Below are 12,287 nucleotides of genomic sequence, written 5' to 3'. Positions count from 1 at the left end.
ATAAATATTAAAAAGAAAGAAAAAAAGAAAAAGAAATTCAACCAATCTTTAATATCAATGCATTCGCTTTTTGCTCTCGTAATGTTTTTTTTTCCGCTTACATTTGGAATTATATTTCTTCCATATTATGTATTCATTTGCTCGTGACAAAACAAAAAAAGGGTTGTTCGAATCGAAGCTAAGGCAACGGCAATAATTAAATTGGCGGATTGAATCGTATCTAATCGATTCTCTAGCTTGTTCGTTTGTTCAACTTCTTCGATGTTTTTGGGCTGTGATTTTACAACGCTGATAACCCAAAACCGCACTAATTCTCAAGTGAAATTGAATCGACAATCCAAACCAGAGAGAACTTTTAAGGACTTTAAAAAAAACGTTTTCTTATTAGCCCTTTCTTCGATATTTAGACAAGAGAATTCTTCAGCATCCTTTAACTTAAGCGCCAGTGAATAGATGTTTATCGTGATTACGTGAATCGTACAATTTTTTCGGATAAACATAATGTATATGTATAGTCACGAAAAAGGGAGGAGAAAAAGAGAGAGAGAGAGAGAGAGAGAGAGAGAGAGAGAGAGAGAGAGAGAGAGAGATGACGATGATGATGATGATGCAAAAGAAAAGAAAAAGAAAAGATGAAACAAATAACGTGGTAGATGTGTAAACTTGGACGTATAAAAGAAGGAAAGAAAATTAACTGTTCTTAGTGTTTTTTATATATATATTATATATGTTACGTTTCAATGTACACTACAATATTAATGATACGTATATATGATATGATAATATAACAATAATATATATTATATACATATATATTATATATATATATATATATGAATGATATATCGTTAAATGGGCTGTGGTAGAAACCTTTATATACTTTATACACCGGACGAGTCGGATCCTCTTGTTTCTTTTGTCTTTCTGGAGAAATGAACAATTATTGATTATAATGAAGGAACATGAAAGAAGAAATATGAAATGAATAAGTAAGATTTAAGAAAAGAAAAAAGGCAAAATGTATATGTACACATGAAAAAAGGAAAGAGAGAGAGAGAGAGAGAGAGAGAGAGAGAGAGAGAGAGAGATGGCATCATTTTATAAAGACGCTTCATCGTTTGAGTGCATAGCCACTTGTCCTATATTCTGTCACACAACGATTACCTTGCACAAAATGTACCTAATTATACTTAAATAGTAGGATCCGTCTTAATGATTGTCAATAATACTGTACCTATTATACCCGACACGGGCAAATTATGATATTAGGCTGTAAGGCTGTAAGGCGTAACTACGATTAGATAGAGAATTCAGTCGCTAAAAAAAATTGTATAACTGTGATGTACCTGCTTCGAAGACAAACAATTTAAATTCTCTAACACGTAACGATTATTAATTTTTGTATGACTAAAATAATGTCATTGCGATGCCGATTGTTTTACGTATCTCCCTTTCCCTCTCTCCCTCGTATTGTTTCTTTATACTTTCTTATATTAAATTAAATTCAAGGAATAAATGCTATTTTTAAAAGAAATTGTTAATTATAATATTGCAATATATAATGCAAAATGAATTGATTTTGATATTTGAAAGTTTTTCTTTGCGATGTTATTTTTCTGAAATAATAATTAAATATTATAATTAAATGAGTAATATTGATTTTAGAAAATACTAACATTGATTGTATAAAATATACTTAATAAGATTTTGATAAAAAATATTAAAAAAAATATTTGTAATCTCGTTTTAAGAAATTGGATACTAATTTTATTGCGATTAAATTCGAATAGTGTAACAGTATTTATTTTCATAATTGGTCCTTTTTTAGTTTTAAAAATTTGATTTTTTTTATTTTTCTTCTTTTTCTCATTTTTCTATTTTCGATTTTACGAAAAACGCGAAAGCAAGTATCTTTAATTGATAGCTCTAGTTAAGTAATTTTTCGCAAAGATATGCAAATCTTCGAAGCAGCGTGCATGAATAATCGTTTATATGAATGTCATAGCCTTAGTTTCGCTAGTTGAGAAGAAGAAAGAATGTTTTAGACCCTTGCTCAATAAATAAAATATTAATTTCGATGTCAAAAATTATATATCGATATTAATTTTAAGTTAAATTCCCAAAGCAAAACAACATTGACCATTTTCGCTAAATAAATCGAATGGACAACAGGTTAATATAATATACATATGTATAATTTCGAAGCGAGCAATGAATTTTCGTATTCTCGTTATCGATAATTAAATAAATTGTAGTTGTCCGATCGACATCTATCATCAAAGTTTCTATAATATATTTAAGATGTTTTTCCGGCTTTTATTTTGCATATTTGTTTTGCGTCAGCATTTTTATAAAGTTAGCAAACTTTATAAAGTTTGTCTTACGTGCGTGTCTAAAATTATATTCTTAAACTCGCACCGATTTCCGTCGATTTCTATTCACTCTTTCATGAAATGACAAAGGATTCATCGGAGAATTTCAAATGAAATATTCGCGCAAAGTTGGACACACACAGGACCATGTTTTCGTAAAAGTAGAAATAAGACCTGAGCTTAATGTATTCTCTCGTAAAACCATGTATAAAACTCCTGTTTGTACCTTACTAGTTTACTATGACGCTATTATAGATTACGTATAGAGGAATTGAAAGTGAAAGAAAAAAAGCGATCGAATAAATAAAATGAGAACAAAAGAGAGCGCGAGAGAAAACGAGCGAGCGAGCGAGCGAAAGGACGAGAAATAAAGAAATAGGGATGTTTAGTGTCCATTCGAAGATCACATTATAAGTCCTTTATTTTTCGCTACAAATCGACGAAAGATTAGTGTTAATATGATTAGTAACGAAAAATGCATATAATTATCGTGCTTTCGCTTCGAAAATGTTTCATAATTCTAATTAGATTGTTTTATGGCGCCGTTTTATGGCCGTTCGGTGAAAGACTATATCAGCAAGGCTGGTGATTAGACTTCGATTAGTTTCCTTTTTTATGTTAAGCATGATAATGACTTAGCAAATGTGTTTTACTCAAAGTGTCCTTCCTATGTAAATTTACTTGTTTGTCCTCATAAATTATAAATAAATAATATCTTTCGTGTTCACGTATCTCCGCAATCTTCTTATTTTTCTTGGAAATAAATAATGGCAACAAAAAGGTATGTAATAAATATTACTTCATATATATTATAAATATTTCTTATTTATAATTAATTTAAAATATTTTGAAATATATGAATTTAAATAATTTGTAAAAATAATTAACAATTTATTTTTAAGTTTTTTAAGAATTATTCTTAAGTTTTTTTATGCATTATTTATATTTTATGAACTTATGATTAAATTTGAAGTTAAATTATTTCATTTCAAATTATGAAAAAAATATAATAATATAATTTCATTTTTAAAAGGAACATAAATAAACAAAATATAAGATATAGTATAATAATAAAAACAAATTTTGATTTGTAGTTTTTTTTTCTTTATGCTCTTTTACTTATTAATATACTTTGTACATTTTGACATATGCAATATATATAAAGTAGGATATGTAACATCTGTTTAATAATACAACAAATTATATTATTTAAATTTTTAATTATTGCATTAAAATCGTATAATTTGCACTTAGCATAACCATTATTATTGCCGTTTAACAATTTCATTATGAAAAACTCAAAGATATAATTTAACAGTAATAATAAAGAAATATATATAAAAAAATAGTATTAAAGATCATGTAAGATTTTTAATAAAGATAATAAGGCAAATATGAAAAAAACAGTTCGCTGCAACATGGTAATATATAAATATTTATATAAATATCATGTACAAAATGCTTTATATGGCAGCGATATGATTGAAATAAGATAAATCTGAATTAGAATATACAAAAGGAGTAAGTTATATATGTATAGTATATACAGTATCTATTATTATTGTTATAATATATTCAATAAAGCTATGATCATATATTATACAATATCCTGCATATATTTGGTTGAATATTTAATACACAGTAATTTTCATGTTATTGTTGAAAACTGTGTAATATAAGTGAATGCAAAATATTAATGTTAGTAACATTAATCTTGATCATATATCATAAAGCTCAGAATCTCTAATACTGAATAAAATCCGCTAAACATTGAAAATTTTGAAAATATAAATAATAATTTTTTTTTTAACAATATCAATAAATTCAATGAATATTTATATAGAATTTATATTACAATCAATTTTATGTTAAATAGAATCTCATTATTTAAGAAACAAATAAAAACCAATTATATTCTATTTTAATTTAAAAAAATCAGTATTACAATTTGAATGTCTTCTTAATTATTTTACTATTATTATAAATGATGATACTACTGTGTATATAACATATTTATTTCGTATAAGCTTTATTTTATATGTGTAAGTAACATTATTAAAATAACAAAATAACTTTATTGTAATTTAATCATAATAATTACTATAAAATAAAATATCTCTTTCTTACTAAGAAAGTAATTGCTTATACGTAACAAATAATAAGTATATATAATAATAATGATTAATTTGTTAAATTCAAAATTTCCTATCTTTGGTATATAGGTTAAAAAATCTAAGCAAACAGTTTTGAAATTTTTTTGTTCATATAATAATTATTGAATAATATATGAAAAAAAGATAATTTTTTTGTACTAATTAATTTGATTATTTTTTTTACTATAATTTATGATTGAGTTATATGTTTCTTTTTGTTTTTTTTTTTTAATATAAATTATAATTATAGATTTTTCAAAAATTGAAATTTTCTTAAAAAATCTTATAATTAAATCCGTTTATAATTTATCAACAATTACAAAACAGATTATATGTTTTCATTATTAACTATAATAATTCAATGATATATTAATTTAATTTCATTTCACATTAAAAAAATTTGAATTTAATATTAAATACTGTTTGCTTTATATATAAATATAACTATTTTTAATTATTTCAACTCTTTTAATCATTGGTAATTTCATCATTCATTTTTTTTTTATACTACATTTTTCTTAAAAAAAATGTATCATATATTTTTGTTCATTATGTATAATATTACCCAATGAATTATCTTAACTTTTATGTTGATGTAATTAATCTCTGTACATGTATACATAAAATGAAATTTAAGATATATATTTATAATTATTTTAACATTGTAATATATGTATACATGTTAAAATATTAAATAAAAATACGTATATCAATTTGAAAAATTTTAACTACTTATTTTTAGATGTTCAAACTATTCTACGATTTAACATCAACATTATAATAAAAAAAATATGAATTTTGTTTATTCTTTTGATACTGTAATTAAAACAAAATAGTATGTATCACAATTAACATTTGAGATAGATTATTTATCTCTGACTCACTCATTTGTTAAAATATTAGTAGCATTATTACTAATATTTTATTAATAAAGCTTTTTCTATTATATGTTATTAATAACTGATTGCAATATCATATTGAAGTTGATTCAGTATTCAATCCTGTTATCATATTATAGTGTTGTTGTAAACGTTTTAAATTAGCCGTTAAACAGGCATTTTCTATATATAAATCTTTTACTAATATATCAGTTTGTGCCAATCGTTCAGCCTATAAAAAATAATAAAAAAAATTAAAATTTATTTAATTATAAATTCTATATGAGTGAAATTATATTATTTAAAATAATATTAATTACATATTATAATATAAATTAATGCAAAAATATTTCAAATTTTAAAAAAAGAAATTATATACCTGTTCTGCATTTGTTTGAAATTCTATTTGAAGTCTTTCTTGAGTACTACGAAGAAGACATTGTAATTCTGATATTTCTATTTGATGTTGAGATATAATATCTGAAAAAACAACAATTTAATATCTTAATATATACTATTTTATATATATATATATATATATATATATAATTTAAATATTCAATAAATAAAAATCTCAAAAAATAAGTAAAATCAAAGTAAAAAAAACCAAAAAATTCTAAAAATTAATAAAGATAAAAAAGTTTTTTAATTATTATAATTACATTTATATATAATTATTTTAATGAAATTATAAAATAACTCACGTTGTAATACATGCTCAATATGGTATTGTTGTTGTTTAAAACATTCTTGCAATTGATGCCTTTTACGTTCTTGTGCCTGAAGTTTCATGTTTAAATTCTGTAATATATTAATATTTATACAATCTACTTGTGTATCACTTCGCATGCACTGACAATTTGATGTTTTTAACTTTAATGTGTTCTGTACAAAATCATATTCTGTATTGTGAACATTTTCTTCTTTTAAGATTTTTCCATTATTACCTACTATTTTCCATTCTGGCGTTTCAGCTTTAAATACATCATTTACTTTCATAGAATACTGCATTTGTAAATCACAATTGCCACTATCTATGTCATCTTTTTTTAATCGTGGAATAAAATCATTTGATAAAGTTGAAGATTCTAGGATCCCATTATATTTAAATTCTTCAGATAGATTGCGAATATTATCATTACATTGAGTTAATTTTGAAATTGATTCACTGGACGGTTTAACATGAATGAATGAATCATCAGGAACATAATTTGATTGTGTTAATAAAAATGGAAAAATAAATTCATCTGTAACTTGTATAGATACATCAGTCATTATCGGTCGTTTTAAACACTTTATTTTTTCATGTAAATCTTTAATTTCTTTATCTTTTTGAGAAATTTCTTCTTCCATTTGTAGTTTCCATTTTTCAAATTCTTCTTCTAAATCTAAATACTATATAAATAAAATAATGTAAGTGAACATAATAAATAATATGCAGTTCAATTATAATTTAATGAATATTAATATAATTTTTCTGAATATAATATTTAAAGAAAAACTATAATAATTAATAAAATACAAACTATATAATAATAGAATGCAATAGTAAAAATATAGTATAATAGTATAATAAAAATAAATAAAAATATATCTTACTTGTTGTTCTAAATTAAATTTCTCTTCAATTGGAGACAAACGTCCACCATTTTTTACTTTGTCAACTGGACTAATTAATTCTTCATATTCTGCCATTTTAGCTATAAGTTCTGAAAATTTTTCATCACTAATTTTTTGTTCTTGTTCAAAAAGTTGTCTTTCTTCTTCTAATTTAGCAGTCCAATAATCTTCGCATTCTTCATATTCTATTTTAAGCATATCCAAACTTCTTTCTAATTCTGCACATTGTTCAATCAATTGTTTCTTTTCAGCAGCATGAGCAGCTTCAAGTTCTTTGAGCTTTGAATTTAAAAGAATATTTTCAGGTGATTCAGTTTTTATTAAACTTGAATTAGCTCTTGTATTAATTTCATTATTACTCTTTGTATTAATGTAATTAATAATTGAAACGTCTTTTTCTTTATTTAATTTTGGATTATCTGCATTCGTATGTTCTTCTTTACGAGGAGGATAATCTCTAAGACTTAAAATTTTATTTTGCAACGAACTTTTTATATCTTGATTGAAATTATCGACATCATAATTATTATCATTACTGTTGGATGTTATTATTCGTTTCATACAAACAGAATTTTTATGTTTAGGAACAACGAAATCTCTTAAAGATTCACTCGTTCGTTCTTCACATTCTGTTTCTATTTCAGATGCAATACTTTTGACAAATTCAGCTTCTTTAAAAACTTGTGTATTTGAATAGGATTGTAATCTCATAATCATATCTGATATTTCATCTTTAAATGCACAATTGTCTAAAGTACATTTGTTACTATTAATTAAATATATGTTTTTTAATTGCTTTATAACTATATCTTTAAATTGTTTTAAATCTATCACTTTACAATTTTCATCTTCATTGGAATTACTAGACAGCTATACAATAATAAAGTAAATATATACATTTAATATTTGTTTTTTTAAATTAAATATAAATTATTAATTATTACTTACAGATGTGGAATGTTTTAAAACTACATCTAAATCATCTTCTTCAACTACAAATGTTTCTTTATCTAAAAATATGTTAAATATTAATATATATAATAATATTAAATATTAATATATATTAAAATATAAAGTTAAATGAAAGATATATTAATTTTTCTTCTTACTTTCATTTTCATTTGACTGTGTATTCCTTGTATGAGTTACTATATGAGTACCAGAAAAATTATTCGGTCTGTCAATAATATAATAAAATCAATGTATATTATTATTTTTAATATATATTCTTATATATATTTCATTTATCTTTTATTTTAAATATTACCTTATATCTTTAATATGACGATCATGCAATTTTAAACTTTCTATTTCTGCTGTTAATTCATCATTTTGATCTTGTAAAAGAACTGCTTCTAATTGTAATTGTTTAATACGATCTACCAAATATATAACTTCCTGTTGATGTTTCACCTCTACATTTTGCGACTAAATAAAATTACTGATTATATATAAATATAAACATAAGATTTAGATTCATTTTCTTTTATTTATAATAAAATTATTTGAATACCTCATCATGCTCTGCCGCCAACATTTTTATTTGAGTTATTAATTCATTGTTTGATTGTTTAAATTTTTCAATTTGATTACGAAGATTCTCATTTTCATTTTCTAAAACTTGATTTTCTTGTAATGTACTTACAAATTTATTTCTAATCTCATGATTTTCTTTCTGTAATATTTGTATTTGATCATCTTTTGATTTCAGAATGCTAGCACTCATTTCTCGTTCAGAACTAAGTTGGTTTGATAAATCTTGTATAGTTTCAGAATGACGTTGTTCAATTTGTTTTCGTAAATTTTGAACAATTTCTTCCTGTCGAACATGTTGTTCATCAATTTCTTGAGCAAGAGTATTTGCTCGTTCGTTAGCTTCTATAGCATCGATACGAAGTTTCTCTTTTTCACTACTTATATTTTCTATCACAAGACTAAAAATATAGAAACATTTTCATTAATAAACTACATTTCTATATAAATTGTAATACTTACTTTAAATTATGTAATTCTTCCTGATATAATATGAGAACATCTCGTAATAACATTATATGAGATCGAATTGCAGAATAATCTAATGAATCATTAAAATTTTTTAATTCATCACATAAGGTAGATGTTAAATCTGTTAAAGAAATTTCAGATATTTTAAGACCTCCATCCGTTAATAAAGATGTATTTGTAATATTAGAAAGTTTCCATGTGTCCAGAATAGTATTATTCCTTGTAAAACTATTGTTTAGAATAAGAATAAGAAATTAAATAAAAATTTTGTGAAATATTAATGAATAATATTATATAAATTGAATTATAACTATTTATATTCAAAAATAATGCAGTACCTAGTTTTGCGGGAAGTATGTATATCAAAGTTTCGTTTTCTAAAATCCAATTTAGTTAACTCTTTTGTAGAATCATTATTTTTATCTAAAGTTAATTGATCTTCCATTGCTTTATTTTGAAATATAACAAGAAATTCATCTAAACTAATCAATCCATCACAATTTTGATCAAGTTTTTCAAAAATGCACTGTGAAATCTATAAAATAATATTTTGTAATGTAACTTTAAATTCATTTAATATATAAATTATAAAATAAATATTAATATAATATTAATAATAATATATATAATAATATAATATTATATATAAATAATAATATAATAAAATTATTATAAAAATAATATATATAAATAATTACCTGTTTTGGAAGAGCTGGGATTCCTAAACAGTTAGATATAAAAAAGATTGTTGCAGAATCCACATTTTCTTTTAAATAAATATTTATCTTTTCCCATAAACATTTCAGTCTATTTTCATTTATTGTTATACCTAAAAATTAATAACATATATTTTTATATAAATAAAAATAAATTACAAATACAGAAAGATAATGGATTATCTAAATATTATAATTACCTGTTTTTCCATTTAAAAAATCTACATTAGAATTAGAATTATTAGATGCTAAAGAATTACATTTTTTATCTATAATATGTGAATTTATATCATTTTGTAATTCTGTTATATTATCTTTCTCTGTTTGTGTAATTGGATTTTGTGTTTTTCCTAATAAAGTTAATAAAGCAGTTCTAAACTCTTGGAATGATATAGATTGTTTTTCTTGTTCATGTTGTTGGATGCATGATTTTAATTCTTCACTTTGTTCTGCCAAATGTAATTTATGGCATAAACTGAGCCAATTATCCTCTCGTAATTCAGTTTCTCCTTTTGTTAAACAACTTTGAAACACAGCATAAAGCTGTTGTTCATAAGGATCATTATTCTGTTCATCCATGGCATCCTTTCACTGTTTTTTGATATGATATAAAATAAAGTAAATCTATAATATTAATATAATTACATAAAATTATTAAATTAAATTGTTAGATCTTAGGAAAGAAATAATATCAATATTTATAATTCAAATTCTATATAAAGTTTAGAAATTAAGATAAAATAAATTAAAGTGTATTTCTTTATTAATAATCTTCAAAATTATTAAATACTAATTTTCAATTTCTAAAACAAAATTTTATTACTATATAAAATTAATATATAAATTATATATTTTTTTATTATTTTTAAATATATTTTCAAAAAAAATTTTCAATTTAATTCTTTTTATATTAATAAAAAAATTAATCATTTCTTTTTAAAAATAATTCAATAATTTATGTTATGTATATATAAAATATGTATATATAAAACTTATATAATATATGTTTATTAAATTTATTAATATAAATATTTTCAAAAATATTTTGCCTTAACTTTTTTTTACTAAAATGATTAATTATTTATTTTTTATATATACATACAACAATGTATCTATTGTTAATAATTAAAAAGAAATAATTAATATTACAATGATTGCAATAAACAAAATATTCATATTACTTTAATTAATACCATATTACTAAATTAATCAATTTCGTTCATTTAGATTCAGTGAAGTTTTTTTATATTAGGAAAATAAAAAAATATTTTAAACAAAATATATTTAATCAAATATTATATAGGATATGTTAACCTAAAAAATATGTTTAAAATTATTAATTTTTAATATATAACAAATTAGCATATTATAAGCACAAATATATATATTAATAATTTATAAACCATATTAATAATTAAGAAATATATATAATGTTAAATTTTTATTATTTTTAGATTGCGTAATAAATATGTTTCAAAGTAAATTGTTTGCAGCTAGATAACGGTATGTACAAATTTTAAAAAAGTTATTCTAATCAAAAATAAAGAAATAACAATTTCAAAATAATAAACTTTGTTGTTATAATTTTTTATTATATAAAAAATTAAACATTTAAATTATAAAATGATTATAACCTACCACTAAATTATAAGTTCGTTTCACAAATCACGCAAACATATTCTGTCTATTTATCTATATGTGTACGCGCGCGCGCGCGTATACACACATATATATGAATTGTATGTGCTCGCGTGTGTATGTATATAATATAGGTATGTAAATAATCACATCAAAATATATTTTATATTTATATCGTTCTACTTAACTGTAATATTTATATTTTTTTTTTTTGAGTTTCACAGAAAATTTATGAATTGTATGTGCGCGCGCGTGTATATATATATATATATATATAAAATATGATTATGTAAATAATCACATCAAAATATATTTTATATTTATATTGTTCTACTTTCAATCATAATATTTTTTTTTAAATTTCACAAAAAATTTAAAATTTCCTCTCTCATTTACGATTGAAAAAAATATATAGAATTTAAATTTATTAAATCACAGTAACAAACGCTAGATGGCAGTATTTTTCAAATTTTAGTGATTTTATAAAAAAAAAATACGTATATATTTCTATAAATTAATTCATAATATTATTATTTATATAAATAATAATATAAATATAAATAAAATATTATTTAAATAATGATAATAATAATAAAATATTTATTCAAATACAATAATAATTATTATTAAATTTTTATTTAAAAATTATTAAATATTATTTATAAATTATTATAAAATACACAAAATTTTCTTAAAAATATTATATTATATTCAAATGTTTACATTTTAAAATTAATAATACAAGAAAATAAATAAATTTAATATAAAATATTTTTCATATAAGAATAAAAGATTGTCATTTACAAATTTATGATATTGATGAACTTACAATCTTTATTTTTATAAAATCATTTTGCAGATAGAAAAGAATAGAAAAGTTATTAAATAAATTAAGTGTACATTTTT

General features: G+C 21.7%; 1 protein-coding gene across 4 annotated transcripts; it reads right to left on the bottom strand.

Moving 5' to 3' along the window:
• Nucleotides 1-5,230: 5,230 nt before the first annotated feature.
• Nucleotides 5,231-11,450, bottom strand: LOC122715751 (blastoderm-specific protein 25D). Of its 4 annotated transcripts, XM_043938180.1 has the most exons (14): nt 11,382-11,450; nt 9,944-10,367; nt 9,726-9,856; nt 9,366-9,562; nt 9,019-9,255; nt 8,537-8,957; nt 8,291-8,451; nt 8,133-8,200; nt 7,972-8,033; nt 7,003-7,893; nt 6,355-6,798; nt 6,108-6,204; nt 5,783-5,883; nt 5,231-5,635 (listed from the first exon to the last, which is right to left on the bottom strand). In XM_043938180.1, exons 2-14 carry the CDS (start codon nt 10,320-10,322, stop codon nt 5,498-5,500), a joined length of 3,327 nt encoding a protein of 1,108 aa, XP_043794115.1. In that variant the 5' UTR covers nt 10,323-10,367; nt 11,382-11,450; the 3' UTR covers nt 5,231-5,497. The 4 variants fall into 4 exon arrangements, 3 of the variants coding, with proteins under 3 accessions (XP_043794115.1, XP_043794113.1, XP_043794114.1); XM_043938178.1 differs by having other exon boundaries at nt 5,232-5,635; nt 6,108-6,798; XM_043938179.1 differs by having other exon boundaries at nt 5,232-5,635; nt 6,108-6,798; nt 9,944-10,334; nt 11,382-11,425.
• Nucleotides 11,451-12,287: the final 837 nt, after the last annotated feature.

This window comes from Apis laboriosa, unplaced genomic scaffold, assembly GCF_014066325.1.
Source record: "Apis laboriosa isolate Shangri-la unplaced genomic scaffold, ASM1406632v1 scaffold40_cov151, whole genome shotgun sequence".
NCBI classification, from domain to species: domain Eukaryota; kingdom Metazoa; phylum Arthropoda; class Insecta; order Hymenoptera; family Apidae; genus Apis; species Apis laboriosa.
This window is presented reverse-complemented; position numbering and strand designations above follow the sequence as displayed.

What these genes read in the sequence shown, in the direction of transcription:
- LOC122715751 (XM_043938178.1), bottom strand. Translation starts at nt 10,322, where the DNA reads ATGGATGAACAGAATAATGATCCTTATGAACAACAGCTTTATGCTGTG. An exon ending in TTTTTTAAATGGAAAAACAG is followed by an intron (nt 9,857 to 9,943) that starts GTAATTATAATA and finishes ATTAATTTTTAG; the next exon opens with GTATAACAATAAATGAAAAT. An exon ending in TTCAAACAAATGCAGAACAG is followed by an intron (nt 5,636 to 5,782) that starts GTATATAATTTC and finishes TATTTTTTATAG; the next exon opens with GCTGAACGATTGGCACAAAC.